Source organism: Pteropus medius, unplaced genomic scaffold (genome assembly GCF_902729225.1).
Source record: "Pteropus medius unplaced genomic scaffold, Ma_sr-lr_union100, whole genome shotgun sequence".
NCBI classification, from domain to species: Eukaryota; Metazoa; Chordata; class Mammalia; order Chiroptera; family Pteropodidae; genus Pteropus; species Pteropus medius.
In genome coordinates this window covers 2,077,949-2,100,468 of record NW_024343732.1, presented here as the reverse complement: position 1 = coordinate 2,100,468, position 22,520 = coordinate 2,077,949, and the positions used below count along the sequence as shown (strand labels likewise).

At 55.3% G+C, this 22,520-nt stretch overlaps 4 protein-coding genes across 13 annotated transcripts; 1 reads left to right on the top strand and 3 right to left on the bottom strand.

The window, feature by feature from the left end:
* Nucleotides 1–2,340: 2,340 nt before the first annotated feature.
* CRLF1 (cytokine receptor like factor 1) lies at nt 2,341–8,446 on the top strand. The gene is made up of 9 exons (XM_039867648.1): nt 2,341–2,380; nt 3,073–3,354; nt 3,704–3,833; nt 4,004–4,173; nt 5,095–5,252; nt 5,332–5,500; nt 7,333–7,520; nt 7,638–7,685; nt 8,130–8,446. Exons 1-9 carry the CDS (start codon nt 2,341–2,343, stop codon nt 8,148–8,150), a joined length of 1,206 nt encoding a protein of 401 aa, XP_039723582.1. The 3' UTR covers nt 8,151–8,446.
* A 291-nt stretch (nt 8,447–8,737) lies between these two features.
* Nucleotides 8,738–11,408, bottom strand: REX1BD (required for excision 1-B domain containing). Of its 2 annotated transcripts, none has more exons than XM_039867906.1 (5): nt 11,227–11,408; nt 11,058–11,140; nt 10,532–10,847; nt 9,557–9,636; nt 8,738–8,968 (listed from the first exon to the last, which is right to left on the bottom strand). In XM_039867906.1, the coding sequence occupies exons 1-5, from the start codon at nt 11,326–11,328 to the stop codon at nt 8,896–8,898; spliced, it is 654 nt and encodes a 217-aa protein (XP_039723840.1). In that variant the 5' UTR covers nt 11,329–11,408; the 3' UTR covers nt 8,738–8,895. The 2 variants fall into 2 exon arrangements, with proteins under 2 accessions (XP_039723840.1, XP_039723841.1); XM_039867907.1 differs by having other exon boundaries at nt 10,532–10,736; nt 11,227–11,388.
* A 1,102-nt stretch (nt 11,409–12,510) lies between these two features.
* Nucleotides 12,511–14,931, bottom strand: UBA52 (ubiquitin A-52 residue ribosomal protein fusion product 1). 3 transcript variants are annotated; one of them, XM_039867915.1, is made up of 5 exons: nt 14,806–14,931; nt 13,756–13,878; nt 13,460–13,546; nt 12,785–12,887; nt 12,511–12,702 (listed from the first exon to the last, which is right to left on the bottom strand). In XM_039867915.1, the coding sequence occupies exons 2-5, from the start codon at nt 13,856–13,858 to the stop codon at nt 12,609–12,611; spliced, it is 387 nt and encodes a 128-aa protein (XP_039723849.1). In that variant the 5' UTR covers nt 13,859–13,878; nt 14,806–14,931; the 3' UTR covers nt 12,511–12,608. The 3 variants fall into 3 exon arrangements, with proteins under 3 accessions (XP_039723849.1, XP_039723851.1, XP_039723850.1); XM_039867917.1 differs by having other exon boundaries at nt 14,784–14,874; XM_039867916.1 differs by lacking the exon at nt 14,806–14,931 and adding an exon at nt 14,558–14,726.
* A 954-nt stretch (nt 14,932–15,885) lies between these two features.
* Nucleotides 15,886–22,476, bottom strand: KXD1 (KxDL motif containing 1). 7 transcript variants are annotated; one of them, XM_039867911.1, is made up of 7 exons: nt 22,333–22,441; nt 21,628–21,654; nt 19,535–19,656; nt 18,431–18,583; nt 17,628–17,674; nt 16,505–16,837; nt 15,886–16,382 (listed from the first exon to the last, which is right to left on the bottom strand). In XM_039867911.1, exons 2-7 carry the CDS (start codon nt 21,652–21,654, stop codon nt 16,360–16,362), a joined length of 705 nt encoding a protein of 234 aa, XP_039723845.1. In that variant the 5' UTR covers nt 22,333–22,441; the 3' UTR covers nt 15,886–16,359. The 7 variants fall into 7 exon arrangements, 6 of the variants coding, with proteins under 6 accessions (XP_039723845.1, XP_039723846.1, XP_039723842.1 ...); XR_005653914.1 differs by lacking the exon at nt 22,333–22,441 and having other exon boundaries at nt 16,505–16,805; nt 21,628–21,650; XM_039867912.1 differs by having other exon boundaries at nt 15,886–16,669; nt 22,333–22,439.
* Nucleotides 22,477–22,520: the final 44 nt, after the last annotated feature.

Below are 22,520 nucleotides of genomic sequence, written 5' to 3'. Positions count from 1 at the left end.
TTGTTTCCCAGCCTGTAGAGCAGCAGGGAAGGTGGTGGTGGTGGGGGGTGGTTGTTGTGTGTGTGTTTTTTTCCTTTAAGGGGTAAGAAATTAAATAAAAGATTCTCACACCTCGGCAATATGTTTCTACTTACGGTGTGTCCTAGCACCTGACCAGCAGGCGGGTGGGTTGTAAAGTGTCTGCAGGTACTAGTGGAATGGGAGATGGGGACCCCTGTGGGGACCCCGGGATGGAGGCCACCCTCCTGCGTTGCTTGCAGAGAATCTCACACTTTTCCCTTTTAAAACACATGGTGTTCCTTTTTAATAATGGCAGTGGCTCCAGATTGGAAAGGGGGGAGGAAAAAACTTTTAAAGGCCCCAGCTCTGCAGGAAAGGCAGGGAGGCAGGGAGTGAGAGTAGGGGGCTGTCCAAGAGACTAGCCCAGGGAACTGCTTTAGGTAGCCTTCTAGGAGGCCCACAAAATCAGGCCAAGGGCCCCCCAACCTCAGTAGGCTGTTCCCAGCTGCTTCTCCTGGCTGGAATGTATATCCCAGTCCTGAGTGCCTTGGCCCATTGTTTGGGGAGGCCTGGAGGGAGTGAGGAGCCAGTTGGGACCCTAGAGCTGGGAGGGGCTGTAATCTAAGTTTTTAGGCACTCTGGACCTCATGATCTGGTCTCATTAATCTCCCCAGCAGGTAGAATATATTTTCCTCCCATTTTATAGAAGAAGAAACTGAGAACAGGAGAGGGAGTGGAAGCCAGTTGCCCACATGCTCCATTTGGGATTGGCACCCACATCCCAGGAGGAGAAGGCCTCCCTCTGACCTTTCTTGCTGGAGCTTGTTGGGGAGGGGGGTTGGCCTGTCCAGGCCCGCCTGGCCTTGCCCTCTCGCCCCGGCCCCCGCCCAGCCCTAAGAGGGCAGCTGCAACTGCTGGCAAGCCAGCAACGCCAGCCTAGGCCAGGAGGGTGTGGTAGAAGGGCAGGACCCCCCAGAGACCCCCTTCCTGACTAGGCCGTGATGATGGGTGGGGGGCAGGAGGGATATGACCCATCCCCCAAGGGTTGGGAATGGGCCTGGGGTCTGGGCAGGCCTGGCCGTGCCTCCCACCCCGCTGGGGGGAGCCCAGGCAGGAAGCGGTGGGTGGGCCAGGGCAGAGATGCTGGCACGCCCGTGTTCATGCCGGAGGAATTCCGAATTAGTGAGCGGCTGGCTGCCTGGGACCTCCGGAACGGCCCCCTGGCCCCCGCCCCCGGCCGCCCCCGCCTCTTCAGCTCTGGCCCGCTCAGCCAGCTCCTTCGCACGGATGCTGAGACCTCCGGAGAGCCCTGGGCCAAGCCTCAAACACAACTGTGATCCCAGGCTCCAGCAAGACATGGCTCTCAAGCCAAGTTTGCCCCGGAAAATCATCAGGGCCGGCCCCTGGAACCGTATTCACCCCACCTCTCCTATCTGGGGCAGTGAAGGGCAGCACAAGGCATTTGCTGGCATTCAGGGGACCTCCCAGAGGGCCAGGATCACCCTGTCCTTGGCTGCCATCTCAGGGAAGCTGGGCTGCCCCACCCCTCTGCCCCACTGCAGTCCCTTCTTACAGCTGCCTGGGGATCCTATTAAAATGTAAACCCCTCCCCTGTTCCAAAATGTAACTCCTCCCTGCCAGTCCGGCCCCTGCTGACCTCTCAGACCTCATTTCATACTGTTCCTGCCCCAGGACTTTTGCACTTGATGCTCCCACTGCCTGGATAGTCTCTCTTACATATTTTCATGGCTACTTCTTCTATTCATATCTCAGCTCAAATGCCACCTCCCAGCAGGCCTCCTGGGTCATTGAGCCAATACTACTGATTTGTGCTTTACTTTCTCCCTATTTATTCTCTTAGATATTTATTCGTTCTTTTTTCCTGCTGCTCCCTTGGATTCAAGGCCCACCAGGGTAGGAATCTTGGGTATCTTGGTCACCATGGTGCCCAGAGCTCCCGGCACACTGTAGGTGCTCGATGAATGAAAGATTGAACAAATGAGTCCCAAAACTGCTCTTGGAGGGACAGGCTCCTTCCCAGAGCTCACAGTAGTGACTGGACCAAGATTCCACAGTGAGCTAGAGGTCAGCCTGACTTAAAGGTCCCACAGGGTTGTCCTTACCACAATATTTTCATTCTTCTCAAACGTGTGCAGTTGATACCATGATGCCCACTTGCCAGATGGGGAGACTGAGACTCAGAGAGGAGTGTCAGGGGCTTGAACACGTTTTCTGGGCCTTGATTACCCTGTGGGTAAAACAAGATCCTTTTAGGTTCTGAACTCCAAAAGGGGGAGCCCTGGGCTGCCCTAATGACCAGAAGGAGGGGAGTCATAGACCATGGCATCCCCAAAGCCCCAGTTCCCAGTACCCAACTCACGCAAGTCAGTTTAGGAAGTCACTTCCCAGAAGCTGATCATCATAATGGCCCTGGGAACTGTGAACTTTTTTGTTCCCATTTTCCAGATTAGGAAAACTGAGTCAAGGGACAGGTGATAATATCAAGTCCCTTTGGATGGGTTTGGGGGCCTAGAGCTTGCCGCAGCCACTTTCCATTCTAACACAGAGCAGGGCTTTGGAGCCTGACAAATCTAGTTTTAAATAGAGTGTTCTTCAGTCATTGACTTTAGACAGGGAACGTGACCTCTCACAGCCTTTTTCATCCACAAAATGAACAGGATTCTCATAGGGACCCCACCCCCACCCCACAGAGACACATACTGTGTGCGAGACCCTGGTGATATGAGAGCAAAAACACAATCTTATTTCTAATTGCCAAAAATAAAATAAAATGAAAAAGAAAAAGCAGAGTATAGAGTTTGTCAAAGCAAGGGTGACTTGGGTTTGAGTGGGCATTTCTACCTTATGTTTGTAACCACTCAGAGGCTTGAGCAGGTCAGTGATGAAGTGGATTGAAAGGAACTAACTGAGCCTCAGTTCCCTTATCTGTAAAATGGGGACAATAGTAAAGAGCTCCTTTGCCGGACTGCCATGAGTCTTGGAGGTCCTAGCATGGTGGGGGCTCAGGAAAGCTCTATTTCAGGCCTGACGCGTACTCCTCTCTGACCCCAGACACGGCTGTGATCAGCCCCCAGGATCCCACGCTCCTCATCGGCTCCTCCCTGCAGGCCACGTGCTCAGTGCATGGGGACCCACCTGGCCCCACCGCTGAGGGCCTCTACTGGACCCTCAATGGGCGTCGCCTGCCCCCCGAGCTCTCCCGCGTGCTCAATGCCTCCACCCTGGCCCTCGCCCTGGCCAACCTCAACGGATCCAGGCAGCAGTCAGGGGACAACCTCGTGTGCCACGCACGTGACGGCAGCATCCTGGCCGGCTCCTGCCTCTATGTTGGCCGTAAGTGGCCCCCAGGATGCTCAGGGGTAGCTCTTGGGAGCATCTCCTTCTGGAGAGGGGCATGAATCGTGGGCCTGAATCCAGGGGCATGAATCCAGCCTAGGGCTGGACAGTGGGCACCCACACTGGCGCAGGTTGAGAGGTATGAGCCTCTGGGGAGGGAATGAGAGCCTGGAGGACATCCCTACCCCCCCCAACCATCTCCAAGATAGCTCATCCAGGGGGTCATGCCAATATGCACCCTTGTCCACCCCCCTTCCACTCCAAGGTGGGGGCTGGCTGGCGGCCAGCAGCAACTCCGCCTGTCCATGGCTGGCCTAGACCCTCAGCCCCTGCACCCCCTCCCCAGTGCCCCCAGAGAAACCCTTCAACATCAGTTGCTGGTCCAAGAACATGAAAGACCTGACATGCCGCTGGACACCGGGGGCCCATGGGGAGACCTTCCTCCATACCAACTACTCCTTGAAGTACAAGCTGAGGTTGGTTGTGGCCCTCAGTGACATATGTCCCAGACTGGCTGTGTGGCCTTTGCCAAGCCCATCCGCCCTGTCTGAGCCTGGTGTCCCATCTGTACTTTGGGGCTGCCCTGGTGATGTCTGAGGCCTTGAAGGGGCCCTCATGTGTCCTCATCCCCCTCCTGCCCCTGCAGGTGGTATGGGCAAGACAACACATGTGAGGAGTACCACACAGTGGGACCCTACTCCTGCCACATTCCCAAGGACCTGGCCCTCTTTACGCCCTACGAGATCTGGGTAGAAGCCACCAACCGGCTGGGCTCAGCCCGCTCAGATGTGCTCACACTGGACATCCTGGATGTGGGTGAGGCGCCCCCCTCAAAGATGATCCTGCCCCCCCCAACCCAGCCACAGCTGCATCTTTGGTCCTAACCCGGCTGGTCAGGGTTGGGAGTACCCATTTGTCCTCAGCCCCCTGAAGCAGCCAGGATACCCCTACTCTTTAGAGAACACCTGGCCTGTCCTCCTCCCCTCAGCAGCCCAGGTGTGCAGGAGGCCCCCCCGGGGGGCTGGGAGGGGGCGCCCAGGTCAGAGGCGCCCCAGGAAGCTGCAGCCTGGAGCTGGGGGGGGGGCGCAGAGGCAGGAGGCAGGAAATGGATGATCTGCAGCAGAATTGGGCCTAATCTAATTAGGGTGTTGCTCAGCCTGGAGCAGGCCTGTGCCTTAACCCTTTCCGGCCCCTCACCAAGGCCTCAGGGGGAGAGCCAGCTATCCCTGCTTCCCACCAGGCTCCCAGAAGAATTCTCAAATCCCTCCAGGCTTGTAGCCATCCTGACCCCAGCCTGCTTTCCGCATGGCTTCCTTAAGGACCGAAGTTGTAGTGGGCATGTTCTCAGCTTCAGCTGTCCTGCTGAACCCAGGTTGTCATATCCAGGACTTGGAGGTAGATGGTGACCGCCCCAGGCCTCTTGGGTATAATAATAATAATAATATCATAGGCCAGGCAGTGTCTGCTTTTACAGAGTTCCCTAAAGATAGGATTACATTTCTCCTGTCACAGATAATAATGGTGATAACAGCTAACATTAATTGAGTGCTTCTAGGCGCTGAGTGTTTCCCGAATATTGTCTAATGTAATCCACCAGTCCTCCAGAGGGCGGGGGTGGGGGGTAGGGGGAGGAACGGAAGCAGGTGCCACCTAAGCCACGTACTCTGGGATTTGAACACAGAGAGGGGGCAGCCAGGAACTAGAAGCCCATGACTAAGTCCCCCCCTGCCCCCGCAGTGACCACTGATCCCCCGCCCGACGTGCATGTGAGCCGCGTTGGGGGCCTGGAGGACCAGCTGAGCGTGCGCTGGGTTTCCCCGCCGGCTCTCAAGGACTTCCTTTTCCAAGCCAAGTACCAGATCCGCTACCGCGTGGAAGACAGCGTGGATTGGAAGGTGTCCGCCCCGGCCCCGCCCCCGGCCCTACCCCTGGCCCCGCCTCACCCTAGCCTCTGACCCTGCCCTTGCGGCCCAGGTGGTGGACGACGTGAGCAACCAGACTTCATGCCGCCTGGCGGGCCTGAAGCCGGGCACTGTCTACTTCGTGCAAGTGCGCTGCAACCCCTTTGGGATCTACGGCTCCAAAAAGGCAGGGATCTGGAGCGAGTGGAGCCACCCAACAGCTGCCTCCACCCCCCGCAGTGGTGAGCACCCCAACAGGGCTGGGTGGGCCGGGGACCAGCCCCAAACCAGCCTGGGCTTCTGTTTTGTTTCCTCCAAGAGAGCAGAGGTCTCAAACTGGTGGCCCTCCGTGGGTCGAATGTGGCCCCTGGATCAATTTCCTTTGGCTTGTCATTTGACCAAAAAAACCAAAAAACAAAAACCAAAACCACCTTTGATCTACTTGCAGACATTTAAAACAGGAAGTTTTAACACAAATATCCTAGATTCCCTAGAAAAATTGTCTAGGAAATGTAACAGAAAATAGCTAGCGTTGCTCTACAGCCCCCATCAGCAAAGGCTGCCCTTTCATGTGGGATCCTCTCTCTCCAGTTGCCCCACCCCCAGCTGGTGAGTTTCATCCACCTATACCCACTTCCTAGCCCCTAAGGGCAAGTAAGTTTGAGACCCTGCTTCCAAGGCTGATGGGCTGCCAATTCTCCCTCTGACGGGCCTCAGTTTCCCCTTCTGATCCAGGTAGGGGGTCGGATATAATCGGGGACCTGGGTCTGACTCCCTTTGCCATCTGGGGTTCCTCTGAAACCACGAACCTCCATTCTCTTCCTTTGTGGAATTATATGAAATCTATTACTTGAAATGTCTGGCCTCAGCTTCCCCATCTGGAAAGCAGGGATAATAATGGCTCCTGTCTCAGGCTATTGTGCAGGTGAGATGAGATAACCCATGGAAAATTCCCTGATGGTGAGCGCCATCTAAAGGTCTCTTCCCCTGCCCCCACCCCCATGGTTTCACCCCAAGGGAGGCCCCTTTTTCTCAGGTGAGGGCACTGAGGCCCCAGGAGGTTCAGCCAGCCCCAAAGGTCACACGGGGATCTTCACTCAGTTTGCGGGAAGTCCAGGCACACGGTCTCGTGGGACGACGGGGAAACCAAAGTTTTAGAGGTTTCGAGGGCCAGGGAGGGGCAGAGCCTGGCTCCAGCTAGCTCCCTATCCCCCATTGTGGGCCTCTCCAGGTTCAGGGGTAGGCGGAACCTAGCATGACCGGGAGGGGCCTGAGCCTTGGCCCCTGCTTGTGCCCAGCACCTGCGATTTTTGCACGGGAGCCAGCAGGAGGCTGCGTCTGCGGAGGAGGCTGGGGAGGCCGGTGGAGGCCAGCAGGGGCGGCAGGGGCCGGGGCCGTGCCAGGGCCTGTCAGCGGGTCCCCGGCATTATTTATGACGTGAGGCCGATGTCCTTATCCGCCGCCTGTTTGGGGCTGGCTGCATCCAGCAGCTGGACCGACAGGCGGGCCTCCCACCTGGCCCTACCCCCCTTCGCTCCCCGTTTCATTGGCTCATGATCCCAGGGCCTGTCTCCTTTTGATTCTGTCACTGTCTTCCCGTCTGTCTTGTCTCTCTGCCTTTCTTGTGTCCCTACTTCCCAGGCTATCTGTCCCCTCCTCCCCAGCCCTTTCTGCACCCCTTCTGCCTCTGAGTTTCCTTGGCTATTCCTCATGTCTTTGGCCCTTCCTGCATCTCTCAGTCTCTGCCTCTGCTTCTTTCTTTCTCTGACTTCCCGCTCTGTCTCTGTCTCATCCCTCTCACTTTCTCCCTCACCCCCTTCCACTTACACCTGACTCAGGCAACAGGAATTGGGTTCCTGGAAGAGATGCGGAGAGACCTTTGCTTCCCCTGACCCAGCCCACTCAGGGGCGCAGCTGAGTTGCTGGGCTGGGTGGTGGGGAGGACCCGGTCCAGGGAAATAGGGAGGGGTAGGTGACCGAGGGAATGCAGTCCACTGCGCGAGGACCCTCCCTCCATTGCCCGCGCGCGCCCTCTGGCGAGCGCGCCTTGACGCTGCTGCTCCACCCCCGTCAGAACGCCCGGGCCCGGGCGGCGGGGCGTGCGAGCCGCGGGGCGGAGAGCCGAGCTCGGGGCCCGTGCGGCGCGAGCTTAAGCAGTTCCTGGGCTGGCTTAAGAAGCACGCGTACTGCTCGAACCTCAGCTTCCGCCTCTACGACCAATGGCGAGCCTGGATGCAAAAGTCGCATAAGACCCGCAACCAGGTAGGAAGGAGGCACCCGCGGGCGAGGGGTGAGGGTAAGGAGGGCTGAGGGCTGAGGGGTGGGGTGGGGTGGGGAGGTAGGTGCGCAACCTCCAGACACCACCTCCTTCCTTCCAAGCACAGGATGAGGGGATCCTGCCCTCGGGCAGACGCGGCGCGGCGAGAGGTAAGAGGGGCTAAGGTGGGTGGGTGACAGGAAGGGACACATGGGCCCCCCACCCTCAGCCTTCAGTTTTATTTATCAGCATCTACTTAGCAGCTACTGTGTGCTTGGCCCTTTTAGCCTAGTAAGAGCACCCGATCCTCTGAAAATATCCAAAGTGGAATGTCATCCTCAGGAATGAATGAATATATTCGCCGAAGTTAGCGTGTTTGAGCACCTACTGCATACTGGCCCTGTACCAAGGGCTTTACCTGAAAGACAACCCCTGGGATGGATATTCTTATTTCTCAGGTGGGGAGCCAAGACCCAGGGAGAGGCAGTACCCTGCCCTAGGTCACCCAGCTGAAAGTGGCAAGACCACAACCTGAATGGGGGCCTCCTCAGTTGCTCTGTGGTGCTGGCCCCTCCCAGGCTCAGCGCTTAGCCTGGCTTCCCCTCTGCTTGCAGGTCCTGCCAGATAAGCTCTAAGGGCTGAAACCGACCTCCCTGCTGCATGGAGACCCGGGGCTGCACCCAGACTGGGGCCACCTGTTTCCTCACAGGGCACCCTCTGCAGGAGCTGGAGCAGATGCTCTGAGCTCTTAGAATCACATCTCTGGCCTCCATGTGAGGCCATCTTTGGGTACACCCCAGTTGGAGTATGTGTGTGAAGGTCAACTAAGCTGCCCAGAACCCCTGCCAGGACTGGGAGTGAAGAGAGGTCATTACTCCCCTCACCCAGGACCCCTCCAATCTTTTTAAATAAATGAACTATTTAGGTGCTCTGATTGTGTAGGTGAGTTTGGAGCTGCAGTGGCCTGCAGTGGGGTGGGGACTGTAGGGGAGGCATGAGGACTTCTAATGATCCTTTGCAATTGAAATCCTCGCCCTCAGAATTTCAGATTCTTATTCTCCAGGATCTGAAATAGCTGGTGTTAAACTCCTTGGAGAGTGTGATTCAAAACACTAGTTTCTTCAGTTGGGAGAGGGGGTTCCACCCTCCATCTCTGCCCCTATGGGGCCCTGTCCCCAGACACAACCCCACCAGTACCGTAGGACACAGACAGTGGAGCAGCTGCAGACAAATGCTTCTTTATTGTGGGAGATGTGGCAACCTCAGGGAGGGTCAACAGCCCAGCGGGGTGCAACCCTGGCCAGCTGGCAATCAGAGTTGATCTGGGTGCCACCTGCCCCATTTTCCATCTCCCTTCAGTGCGTCTCTGAGGAGCCATGATCACTCAACAGATTCTGCATCAAACCTGAGGTCCTGGAGAACCTCACTGATGGCCTCCATGGTTTTAATTACCCTAAAAGAGGATAGGAACTATAAATAAAACCCAGATGGGGCAAATTAGCCTCCACTAGGCAGCTCTGAGGGGGCTATGACAAACCCTGGGCCCTCCTGCCTGCTGCCAAGCCTCCAGGCAGCACTAGCAGCTGGGAGGACCACTTGGGTGCTTGGGAGCAGGGATAGTCCCTTAAGTCACAGTGGGCAAAGAGAAATGGCCATCTTGGGTAGGTGTATGCCATCAGGAGGTATGACTGGCAGATGTCAAGGGGGTGTGCATGTGTGCGTGCTTGGGTGGGTGAGGGCAGGAATGTGGAGGTGTGTGCCGGGGGGTGGGCCTGGGTGACCGTGTCCAAGCTCTGAGTCCAGCCATGTGAACAAGATTGGTGTGTGTATCTGAGATGCACAGTGAGTCTGGTGTGAAAATGGAGAATGTATACACTGGGGAAATATATGCTGTGTGTCTGGGAGCCATCAGGTGTGGACTCCAGTGTACCTACTCTTAGGGTTGTGTGTAGGTCCAGAGGGTCTGATGGTGCCAGCCCTAGGGCACACCTGGTACATGTGCAAATCTAGCATGGCTAGCCCACTGGGAGGTGACACTTACTTCATTTTCAGCTGGTGCATCTGGAGGGTGTCCTCCTGCCCTGTTAGTTCTGGCACCCTCATCAGTTGCAGCAGGGCCACCTAGTATGGGGAGGATGTCACAGTGGTCAGAGGCCACCTCCTGCCCTCCCACACATGAGGGAGGAAGAGACACCAGAAAGGTAGTGCAGAGGTTGGGCCATGGCCAAGAGTTGCAAGGGGAGTTGAGAGGGCTGTACTTTGCACAGGAGGAGCCTGAGATTCAGTTTAGAGGGACCAACGGGAGAAGAGTAGGCAGGCTCTACAGTATAGAGTGTGGCATGGGCATGGCTGCATGTGGGCAGGGGAATAGTAGTCAGGGATTGGTGTTGGGTGGAGTAGCTGGGGCATCATAGTCTTGGGGCGGGTCAAGGAGTTAATTCCAGCGTGGAAGTAGGCTGAACCGGGATCTCGGAAGTGGGAGTGGCTTCACGTGGACTTGGCCTGGGAAAAGTGTATTTCGGCCAGGATTGGCCAAAGGGGCAGAGTAGGCAGAGCTTTGGAACACTAGTGGAGGAGTAGGCCCCGACCATAGGTTGGGGTCTGGGGTTACAAGGAGGGGACGTGGCTTGAAAACCCACATTCTCCTCCACATGCAAGGGGTTGAGGACCGGACCTAAGGCATTAGGAAAGCCAAGAGGCAGGAGGATCGTGGAGGCGGGGCATTTTGGAAAGCATTAAGCTGCGGGATAGGACTGGGATGGGTGGACGTGTCCTGGGACTAAAAGCCTGTAATGAAACCGGATGGAGAGGTGGGGACCAGGAGACCGGAGAATTCCAAATGAAGCCTTAATGGAAGATTGAAGTGGGCAGGAAAAGGTGGGGTCTGGGACTCTGGGGGCGGGGTTGTGGGGGTCCGGAAAGTGACCCCTCGCCCAAGAGGCGCAAAGTGGGCCAAGGCTAACGCGAGAGAGACTGGGCTTGGAGTAGGGGGCAGCGGCCGGGGGCGGGGCCTCACCGTGGCCAGGCGTGTCTGTTCCAGCTGCTGCAGGCTGCGCACATGGCCCGCGAGCAGTGGCTGCGCTCGGGGCCCGGCCAGCTCGGCCTCCACCGCCAGCACCTCCCGCGAAACGGCGGCGAAGGCCTGGGTCACCTCGTGCACTTTGCTCCGGTAGCGCGGGAAGTCGTAGGGCGGGCCGCTGCGCAGGTACTGGCGGTGGCCTCTGCGGCAGGTGGGAGTCCTGAGTCTACGTCCCCAGGCTCTGTACCCGCATCGGCCACCTGAAAGCCCCCCAGGAAGTGTCCCTGGACCCGAGTGTGGAAGACACTGATTTCTGCAAGTGAACCCAATAGAGGCCCACTCCGCTTGGGGAAGGGAGAGACACCCGGCGGAGTGGCATTTCGGGAAGTGGGGACGCGTAGCGGGTTGGCCCACAAACCCCGCCCCTGACAATGCCCCTACGCGAGGACCCGCTCTGCCCCGGGCACGCCCACCTCTGGATCCGGCGGGGGTTGAACCCTGCGGCCCCTGCGCCCACACTTACTCCTCTAGCCAGCGAAAGGCCTGTGCGCGCTCAGCCTGCAGCTGGAGGATGCGCTGCACCAGCGCCCGGATCGGGGCATCTTTCTACGGAAGGGGGTACGGCTGGGGCATGAAGCCGGCGCCCCCGAGCCTGCACCACCCGCCCTGCGCCTTTTCCCACTCGGGCTCACCCAGGGCCACGCCGGCTCCTCGAGCTCCGGGGTTTCTGAGGCTGCCGCAGGTTTGGGCACAGTGGGGACCACGGACTCAGCCGCGGACTCGTTGGTGATCATGACTACGCAGCCCTGGCCCTGCCAGGGAGTAGGTTGCTCCGCTGCGGTAGGCGCCCCCTCCAGGCATGGAGGTCTCCAGATCCCAGCCTGTGGCCCGCCAACCCGGAAACCTGAAGACCGGCCCGGGAAGAATGGAGAGCGAATTGGGGGCTTCTCAGGCCAGGCACCCATCCCCACCCCACCCTTTTGCTTGCTCCCGCCCAGCGCCTGCTTTCTCCTGTTTATTCTTGAATATATGGCTGTGTACAACAAGGCTGTCCTTCGGTTTGTAGGTTTGTTTCTATTCGCTTGTCAACACCAACTTCCTTTCATTCTCACAACCTGTGACAAGAGCAGGATTTCAACGCCCTTCGACATTAGAGAGCTCGTCTCTGGAACCCAGCTGACTTTAGATGACTTGCAGGCTGTTACTTCAGAAATGACCTCAGAGGGAAGCCTGGGGGAAGAGGTGTGGCCAACAGGGCCTCATACTAAGCGCAGAGGAAGTCTCTGAGCTTTCTGCGGGAGATGCACTACCTAGTTTGAACTAAGAAGCTTCCTTCTCCAGGGGTGGACATGGGGAAGACCAGATAGTGGTGGCCTGGCCTAATGAGGAAGAGGTCAGTTTGACACGGATGAAATGGAAGTGAGCTGTGGAAGTGATCAAGACTCTAGCCTTTAGCTGGCACTGCAGATCTCAGCTATTCTTAGGCGTTTTCTAGGCCTGGGTTACCTACTCCAAGCACCCTAAAAGCTTGGCCATGTCAGGGCCAGTACAGTGCACAACCCTCACCTGATTTGCAGAAGCATCAGAGTCAATAGGCCTGAGATGACTGGTCTCAGGTAGGGCCCATGTGCGTCTAAGGTCCAAAATTGAGAATAGGTGTTTTATACTAGGTGGGGTACCCCTTCGTCCCCATCCACCCACACATGAACATACCCAGGGCCCAGCTGATCCACAGTCTCACCTTGTTATAGATAAAACCCAGATGAGTGGGCTCACAAGGGACTAAACCTGATTGTGCTGTTATGACAAACCTCCAGACAAGAAGAGCCAGGAGTATAGCCTGTTTTATAGATAGCTGGAACCCAAAAGGACAGGACTGCCAAGGGCTTGGCAGTCAAGTAACAGCCAAGTCCCAAAGGGAGATGTCTACAACTTGGTCAAGTCCCCATTGCAAAGACAAGCCACATGGACACCAATTACTGCTCCAGTCAACCAAAGGGAAACTTTATTGAGGCCCCCGGGCCAAGGGGTTTAGGCAGGTGGCCGCCCTGCGGGCTGAGGCGGCGGAGAGACCTTATTTGACCTTCTTCTTGGGACGTAGGTTGTTGGTGTGGCCACACTTCTTCTTCCGGCAGTTGACAGCACGGGGATGCAGGCGGGCATAACACCTGTGTGGGAAAAGGAGGAAATGGTGAGGGCACCAGACCCCCTCCTGCCAGGGCCAGTCTGCCCAACCCCAAGTGTGCATACTTGCGGCAGATCATCTTGTCGCAGTTGTACTTCTGGGCAAGCTGGCGGAGGGAGGGCTCAATGATGCCGCCCCGCAGACGAAGCACCAAGTGCAGGGTGGACTCTATAGGCAATGAGGGTTGGAGAGAGACAGCAACTCAGCCTGGACCCAGCACTCAATCAACAGGTGCCGGGCTGGCACTCCAATGCTCTGTAGACCATGGCTTCTCAAGTATGAAAGGGACATGCCAGAATCCCTTGGGTGATTCTGACACCAGCCCTTGGAGAGTTGGAGGATATTACACGTGAAAGTGATGTCCAGGTGGGTTTCCTGACAGGCAAAGGTGATTTCTAAGTGGTAAGAGGGTAACCTTTCATTTTTGTTAGGGAAGATAAAGCTTATTGCTTCAAGGAGTGATTTCCTTTACAGTTATCACATTTTTAAACATGTCTAAAAAAAAAAAAAAGGTGAACAAGAACATGGGAAATGATTGCCATTTGGAAACACGTTGAGATCACAGGACACTTTCCAACGATGAAAACAGTATCTTGTAAAGCAGAACTCGCCTACCCGCTCTGATCCTCACTTTAAGAACCATCCTCCCAAACCCTTTCCTGGTGCCAAGAAGGCTGTCAAGTGCCCCATCTGGATCCTAGGCTTCATGGAGACCTGTCCAGCCACCACATCCCCAATACCTTTCTGGATATTATAGTCTGAGAGGGTGCGGCCATCCTCCAGCTGTTTGCCCGCAAAAATCAGACGCTGCTGGTCAGGTGGGATGCCTAGAGAGAGAAAGCAGCTGTTACTGAGGCTCTGGCAAACATATTACTGGTAGTTCTCCCTCACTCTATAGGCCTGCTCGATCATTATTCCTAATCTATCAAAAGGGAAACCGAGGCAGAGATGACAAGCTGCCTTCCTGAGATTACGCAGAAGCACTGTCAAAACTGAGGTCTGTCCAAGGCCAACACCCAGACCCAGCCCAACTCACCCTCCTTGTCTTGGATTTTAGCTTTGACATTTTCAATGGTGTCACTGGGCTCGACCTCGAGTGTGATGGTCTTGCCTGTCAGGGTCTTCACAAAGATCTGCATCTCTGCGTTTGCTGGGGAGACTGGAGGGGAGTAGGACAAAGCAGTGAGTAATGCGGGTCCAAACATTGCATTGACCTCAACTACAGGTCTGCCCCAGTGCCTGTCTCTTTCCACCCCTCCAAGCTACAGATGGAATGAGAAATACAAGGCTAAGGCACCATCTTGCCAGATACATTTTCCCCATGTGTGATCTGGAGATCCCATCCATCCATCCATCCATCCATCCATCCATCCATCCTTCCTTCCTTCCTCCCTCCCTCTCTTCCACGAGCCCATAGCCGTATCTGCTCCACAAAATGCCCTTCCTGCAGCTTGGACTGGAATCCCATCTTGGGAGCCACCCCCTAAACCCTTTCTTTTCCAACTCCAAGCTCAAACTCACTTTGGTTTCCTTCTCAATTACCCCTAAACTTCTCAGATCATACCTCTTGTCTTTGCACCAACCCATAACTACCTGCCAACTAAGTGCCAGATATTTGTTTACACAGGTTTTTTCATCGGAAAAAAATAAAAAAGGCCTACAAAGTGGACACTACCAGCCTCTCCTTACAGATGTAGGAAACAAAATAGGTAATGACTCAGCCTGTGATCGGGGGTAATAATTTTAAAGGAACTGACACTATCTGGCACGGAGACAATTTACATGCTTAATACTCCTCCCCATTAACTTGGATCTCCCCAAGAGGACCCATCCCTGACCCAAGGCCTCGTCGGATAGCTCAGGCAGGTGGGGCGGGCAAGCCACTCTCCTAAAAGCCGGTTCACCTCCCGGGGTTCAGCCGGGACTCGGAACACCGGCCCAATGCTCCCTATTCAGCCGACTCGCGGAACCTGGCCCGCACGGATGGATTCGGGGCAGCCCCCTGCGCTGCTCGAGCCCCCGTGGCCCTCGCAGCTTCCTGCCTGATCCCGGCCCAGCGCGAACCCGCACGAACGCCGGCCCCGACCTGCTCGGCCGCCTCGTTGAAGAGAAAGAGAGCGGCGGAACCGGAAACCGCCAAATCGCCGCAGAAAGCGCCTGCGCACCGAGCACGCCGCGCGCTTGCGTCACAATACGCGCCGCGCGCTGTGCCCCGCCCTTGGCCCCGCCCCGCTGCTATGTTTAGTGCTGCCGAACGAAGGGGTGGTGCCTGCGAGCGAGCTTCGTGCGACCTCTTGCTTCTCGGTGTGGGTTCGCCCCCGGGTCACATGAGGAGACTGCTACACCTCCCCAGGCCTTTCTACCTGCCGTCTCAGGTCGGCTGAAGATAGCACGTTGCTGGTGCTCGGGTACTTGAGTAGATTCTTTTGTGCTAAAGCGAAGGCATTAAGCAGAGGGTCTGTAGGCCCAGGACGCAGGCTTGTGTGGCAGGGAAGGTAGGAGGACGTGCAGGGGCAGGACCCCTGAGGGCCACCCAGGAACCTAACTCCTGGAGTCAGTTATTTGCAGTCAGCTCTCGATTCGCTGTGCGCGGAAGGATTTCAGGGCGGTGCTTCGAAGAGCAAGAAGCTTGTGGGGCTGGTGCATTAACTCAAGTAAACAGAAAGAGACCCAGGGGCTGTATTGGATGTAGGAACCAGGAGACTCGTGAATGGCTAAGAAGTGCCAGGTACGGGAAAGAGGTGAGGATGAAGTTACTTGTGGATATGGCAGCGTACCTCTTTATTAAACTCTTCCCCGCGCCTCTGTGGACCAGGCAAAAGCAGACACTCTCGGGTCTTGGAAGATGCCTTCAATAATGTAATTTCTTAAGTGGTTCAAAGAAGGGACTGTGTGTCTAATGGAGAATGAGACCCAGCTCAGCTCCCTGCGGAGCCTACCCTGTGACATCTGGAGGAGCTAAGGGAACAGTGTTGTGAGCAATGGTAAAAAGAACTTGGGTTATTATGGCTGCCACCACCGGAGATTCGCACCAAGGGCAGCCACATCTCTTTCTGACCCAGTGGTGCCTGGCTGTCAGCACCCCATCCTGTCCCACATACACTGCTTGTCCCCCTTCTGAGCTGATGTACCCAAGGATGGAAGGAAGCCACTCCTAGGTACACCCTTTATAGTAACAGAGTCTTTTTATTGATAACTTCCCAACAGCAACTGTAAACATCGGGTACAAAAATATTCCGTTAAACTCTGATTTCCAAGGTGATTCAGCTTGCTCCACGGAGGCCCCAGGATAGGCCTAAAGGGCCCTCAGGGTCCACACCTCTGTTCAGAGAAACGTGAGCCTTATGGCTCAAGGCTGAGCAAATGGGCAGCCTGTCTTGAGCTTTCTATAGCTTTTTCAGAAACCTTGAGATATCAATTAGAGAAAGTATTTAATACTTTCATTGGAGGAAGGGGCAGGGAGTCGGCTGGGGTGAACTCAGACATGATCTTGTTCTACCTCAAGGGGGTCCTGAGGGATGCTGGGGCAGGAGTCGTCTGGCTTTGGTCTCTGGGAACCTTTAAGTGTTGTTCAGTGCAGACTTCAGGCCTGCCTCTGGAAAGGCTTCCTTGCACCCAGCCCAACAATTCCAGCTGGTGCTCATCCCTGGCCTGGCACAGGGTCTACAGGAGAGGCAATCAGTGAGGAAGGAGTAGGAATGAGACCCCCAGGAATTCCACACCCCTTATCCCCCAGGGAGCCCAAGAATAAGGTGGCAAAGCTGACCATCTTGAGGCAGGATTACCTTCTGCCACATCAGACACATGAGGAGTGCTGCCACTGCCCTGAGACCCTTTAGAGCGCCTGGGAGCAGGGCTACTCGCCCAGCATCTCCTCATCATCTGTCTGTCTGCGGCCGTTGATGGCAGGGGAGTCGGGCTGGACATGGGACAGGTCCTCAAAGCCAGGGCTGAGGGAGGGAGAGACAGTGTCGGGGCTGGTGTCACAGGAGCCTGTGCTCTGTTCCGAGGTGGCGATGGTGGTCGTGGTGCTGGGTGGGATGGGGTCTTCATCCTCATCCTCCAGGAGGGATGCCTCTGGGACATCTGGGTAAGGAGGCCCAGGAATTGGTCAGTCACTGTGATGAGGGATTAACTGGGCCTGTGATCCCTGACAGCCCCACCCTGCATAGGGCATAACTTGTCCCATTTTATGGAAGAGGGAACTGAGGCCCAGGCAGGTAAGAGGCCTCCCTTTAAGGTGAGGCAAGGACCCAGGTTCTCTGGGTCAGGCCAACATGGGCCTTAGCAGAGAGCCTGAGCCTGGCTCTGCCTTCAGAAGTGTCACCTGGGCCAGGATTCTCACTTGGCCTTGCCTCAGCTCCTTGCTTGATAAACTGGGGCTGATGATGACAGCATTGCCTCTGTACCTGTGGTTATCAGCAGCCCTTATGTGGGGAGCTACTGGCCCATTCAGCACATGGGGTAACCAAGGCTCAGCTTGGGGGGATGCTGCACTTCCTCTGACAAGTCACTGTCCCTCAGGGCCTCAGTTTCCCCCTGTGTAAAACAGGGACACAGCCCCCAACTCATGGGTGTCTGTGTAAAACGGGGACACAGCCCCCCAACTCATGGGTAACAGCCTGGCTTGTAGGGGTATATGGTGCTCACTGGGACAAGGATTGTCATCATTCTTATCCATGTTCCACTGTGCACCTCCCCACAGGCAAGGGACTTTGGTCCCAGCACCCGTGCTGCAGGTTGCCAAGAAGGCCAGGCCAGCACCCGCACCCCCACCCCTATCCCAGGTCTCTGGGCCCACCAGTCCCTGAGGTGACCTTCTGGAAGCCAGCCCTGGGCTGAGGGTGCTGGCATCCAAGGGATGCAGAGGTCAAGACATGGGGCGCAGGAACCCTGGGTGACACTTACGGCTGAAGGCCTCTGGGTGCTGCCTGGCCAGCTTTCCTTTCAGCATCCTGTGGGGTAAGGGAAGGCACATAGGCTGAACCTGTTGAGTGGACATGCTAGGCCCAATGCAGGGCAGCAACCCTTGTGGTTGGCTCTGGGTGGGTGGGCAGTGGGAACCCCTCCCTCACTGCTTGTCACATTCTGCTCCCATGCTGGAGGGAGGCCAAGGCACTTGGCCCTTAGGACCTTGCATCCTCTGGTTGGGCACCAGCCACCCAGCTGTCAGTTTCTGTGCGTCCTCGGGCCTGGATTGGGGCACTTGCTGGGCCCTCTATCTGTAATGTCTTTCTGACTTCTAATCCTCATCTATCTGGACAACCTTCTAGGAAGCTTCTCCACCCCTTCCTCAACAGCTGCTCTGGGCTACTTGTCTCAATCTGTCCCTCTGTCCTAGGGAGTGAGGCCCATCGGGGCAGGGAATGCTGGCTGCAATCTCATTTACCTCTTCAGAGAAGACCTAGGTGGAGAGCTAGGGAAAGAGGAGGATTGCCTTTCACTATCGACTCTTGCCTGCCTTTTCTGCATATGTTTGGTGCTATGTTGCACTTTTTGAAAGATAAATAAAATTTAAATTCAGAAACTTAATTTTTATCCCAGAGTTCGGATGTTTTTGGATGCTCAGTACATGATGAAGCCTCATAAAATAAGTGAGCTGGATCTCTCTCTGTTGGCATGTTACATGGAACACCTGGGTGGCCCTCATTGAAAAGGGAGGAACCAGGGCTTGGAGGAGAAGACAGAGGCCAGCAGGGCCAAGCACTCACCTGATCCTGCGGAAGATGCTGTCCAGGTCCCGCTTCATCTCCACCAGAGTCTTTGTATGGTGCAGGAAGCGCTCGCTCATCTGCTGCAGGCGGACGCTTGATAGGTTGTTGAAGTTCACCAGCATCTCATTTGTCTTCTCAAAGCGGTCTAGCCTGGTGGCAGAGAAAGGGCCCCAACCCCTCTGCTCAGCCTATAGGACCCTGCCAACTGATCGTGCTAAGCCCTTTCCTAATCCATGACCTTTTCATGTGCTGTTCCCTTTTCCTACAGAGTTCTGCCTGATGAATGAGCCACCTAGCAAACTCCATTCAAGTGAACCCTTCTTGTGTAGCCTTTACCCCCTCCCTCAAGCAGATTTTACTTCCCTGACTCCCCTAATCTCAGGATGTTTCTCTGGCACAGCCCTGACACCATGGGGCTAGGAAAATTTGTGTCTGGTTTTGTCTCTCCTCATGTTGGGAATTTCCCAGGGTCAGGTCTGAATGTGACCTAAGGAACTAGAAGAAAGATGGGTGTTACTGAAACCCAGACATACCCAGCAATCTGTCACAGGGCAAGTGCTGTGCTGTGTCATAAATGGAAGGAAGAGCCTTTGGCTTAAAGACACAAAAATGAAGCCCTAGGAGACTACACTTCTACCCTAAGATTGTGTCAGCCCTTCTTCCTCACAGGTCAGGCCAGAATTAGAACGGGGCTGCAATGGCTATGGTGCCAAGCACCAAGGAAGGCAAAAAGGCATTCACGGCCCTTCCAAGAGACCTCAGTTGCTTGCAGACAAACAGCCTGGACTCTCAGAGACCAGGTTTCCAACAGGAATTCAGCCTACCTGCTCCCTTATATCTCCCAGCAGCCTCTTCTTATCCCAACTCTTCCCCACCCCAGGCCTTGGGACAGGAGCTGCTGCAGCCCCTTACCCCAAAGCCATCTGCAGCTGTGAAACCAGCTCAAAGCCCTGCTTCCTGTGCCAGGCCTTCACCTCCAGGCCAGGAAGGAATTTACTTTGGAGCCAGTGAGGCTGGGGTCGGGGCAGGTCTGACAAGAATGCTGGCTGGCAAGTGTTTTTTTTCCCATGCCCGGGCCTAGGATGCTTGGCCACTGCTCACATGTTCTTCTGGGCCAGGATGATGGCGTTGATGTCATCCACATTCACCATGCTCAGGATGCGGCTGCAGAAGACCCTCGAGGCTGAGTCCGGGGGGTCCATCTCTTCTTCCTCCTCCGCTGCCTAAAACAGGAAGGAAGAAAGTCTTCAGTCTACACCAGACATTGGGGGAATATAGGACAGAGAGGAGGAACCAAGAACCCCACAGGCTGCTTGAAAGTGAGTTAGTCATGCCACCTGAGCCTCAGCTTTGTCATCCTGGAAATTTGAGGGTGTTTCAAGAACTACAAGAGATCATCTTGTACTCAAGCACATCAGAATCCCATTCCCACTCTCTGGCATCTACTCTCCATGAGCCCAAGGCCACTGGCACCTTCCACCTGCCCAGATCTGCCCAACTCCTCCCATGCCTCCCTGCATCTGCCCATTCCCACTTTAAGGCCTTTGTACCTGCTGTCCCCACTGATGGAGCATGCATGGCTGCCCTTTCAGATTATCACAACCTCATGTCTTCTCTCCCAGGAGGTCCTTGGTCACTCTCATCACTTCACCTTGTTTTAATTGTTTCACTGGCTCATCTCTGTTTGAAATTATCTTAGTTTTCAGTTGACCTGTTTGCCTGTCACCTCCACAGCACTATCGGCTCCAAGAGAGCAGAGGCATGTCTGTCTCGCTTGCTGCTCTGTCTCCAGAGCACAGCTCAGAACATGGCTTACAGCAAGGGATTGCCAGAATTTCACTTGGCAGAGGCAAACAGGATCGTTCAAACTCAGCTCTGCCACTAACTTTTAACAGTAAATTAAAGCCAAGAATTACAGGTACTCAAAACCAGGCAGGCTATAGGCTCCAGCACCCCCTAGATGGCTCTGGGGCTCTTAGCGTCCCTGGCACACAGATGACGATCCTAGTGGGTGGGGGCTTCCTGTATCAGGCCAGGGCAAGAAAAGTCACAGCTTCAGTACTGACTCTACTGGTAGGGGACTTCAGGAAAAACCCAGAATCCCGGCATACCTTGGTTCTATGGCCCACACATTTAATGGCCAAGAAAAGCCCACTTGCCATTGGTTTAGATACACAAACACACGATCAAGAAGGGCTTTCAAAGCCCACTTAATCCACCTTGCTCTTTATTGAACACCTACTGTAAGCTAAACGAGGTACTAACTTTATATATGGAAACTGTAACCCTTATTTACATGTGAGAAAACGGAAGCTAAGAGACTGAGGCACTGAGCCATTGTCACATAGCCAGTGAACCTGAGTCATAACTCAAATGCCCATGGTCCACAGGAACCACAAAGGTGTGAATCTATACAGGTGTTCACTAACTACCCATGATAGGACAGCTGTTGCTGCTTAGAGCAGCTTCTTGCCTGACTTCTCATTTTCATCCAGAAAGAAAAAAGAAAAATGCAAGCCCGATCCTGTCTGATCTCAAAAGCTAAGCAGGGTCAGACCTGGTTAGTACTTGGATGGGAGACCACCTAGGATGACCAAGTTCTGTAGATGTAGAAAAAGAAAAACAGATGTTTTTTTTCCTGTGAAATCACCTCATTTACAAATGTTAGCAACTACTTTTTTACCCACCATGGAAGCCAAGAGTATTTGTGCCCTGAATCTGGTTTAGCTGTTTGCAGCCCCGACATGGCTTCTGGAAGTAAAGTGCCACACCTGATGAGATTCTGCCTGCCCGCCCAATAACCACTGTTTATGTGCCAAGTACAGACACTCACAGTCTCTACAGTTCTAAAAAACCATGATCATGTATAAAGAGGATACTTGGGCTCAAAGGACAGAGTCATGTAGCTAGAAGCCCACAGCTAAGCCTGGCAGGTGCAAGATTTGGGCCTGCAGGAAACAGTTCTGCATCAAAGTTGGGCTCTTTCCTTTCCTGTGCTCTTCTCCCACATGTGAGGGATTCAAGGCACACCCCTCCATCCCCAGCTACCTCTGTCAGGAAGCCTTTCCTGACTAATAGCTAGTCTGAACCACATAAGGGTGAAAATGACCCAGCAAGGGTTCTGGTTCCTGCTCCAAATATATTTATTAGTGAAACAGACAGAGAGGGAGGTTGTGTGGGCTTGGGAGAGTCACCTCACTTCCCTGAGTTGGTCTTCTCATCTAGAAAACGAGAATAACAAAGAATCAGAATCTCACAGTACTATGTGAGAACTGAAACCAACAGTGATAAGACGATGATCTCGGAGCAGGCTGTTTCTCCAAGGGAAGCGTGAAGAAATCCTAGGGCGGGGCGCTGGAATCAGCGTTTTGACGAGGACTTCCCTGGTGCTTCCAAGAATATGAGCAAATTTAATCCCTAATCACCCCTACCAGGCAGACACTATCATCTCTGAGGGCAACTAAGGCTCACGAAGATGGGCTCCGTTGCCCAAGGTCAAACAGCGAGGCAGAGAGGCACCGCGATTGTACCCAGATCATTTAACATAATTTAATTAGGCGGCTCAAGCTTAGCAAAACCCCGGAGTGGGGGCGGGGCTCGCATATCCCCTCACGCCGCGCCCCTGAAAAGCAGGGAAACTAAGGCCTAACCAGGGCAACACACGGTTCTGGGTGACACGGCACAGCGTGAACACAGGCGGCCCCAACTCCCGCAACCGGGAGCGGGGAACATACGGGGAACCTAAGACCGGTCCGCAGAAGGGGTGCCCAGATGTGGCCAGCAGCACGTCCCACCCCCCGACAGCCCAAGGATCACGCTCGACCCGGTCCGGCTCCCCAGCAGCCCCAGCAGTCCCAACCCCACCCCGAACTCGGCCCCGGCGTCGGTGGCAGCAGCACCTGCACATCTGGCAGCCTTGCTCGCGCTTCCGGGATGGCGCCCGCGCCGCCGGGACGTCACCACGCACCATACGTGCGAGTGCGCGTGGCAGCGACGCGTCCGGGGCCTAATTGTGTGCGTGGAGGCGCGGCAGGAAGGGGTGGGGCTTATGTGCAGCTTCTGTTCCCTTGTACGTTGTAAAGAATAG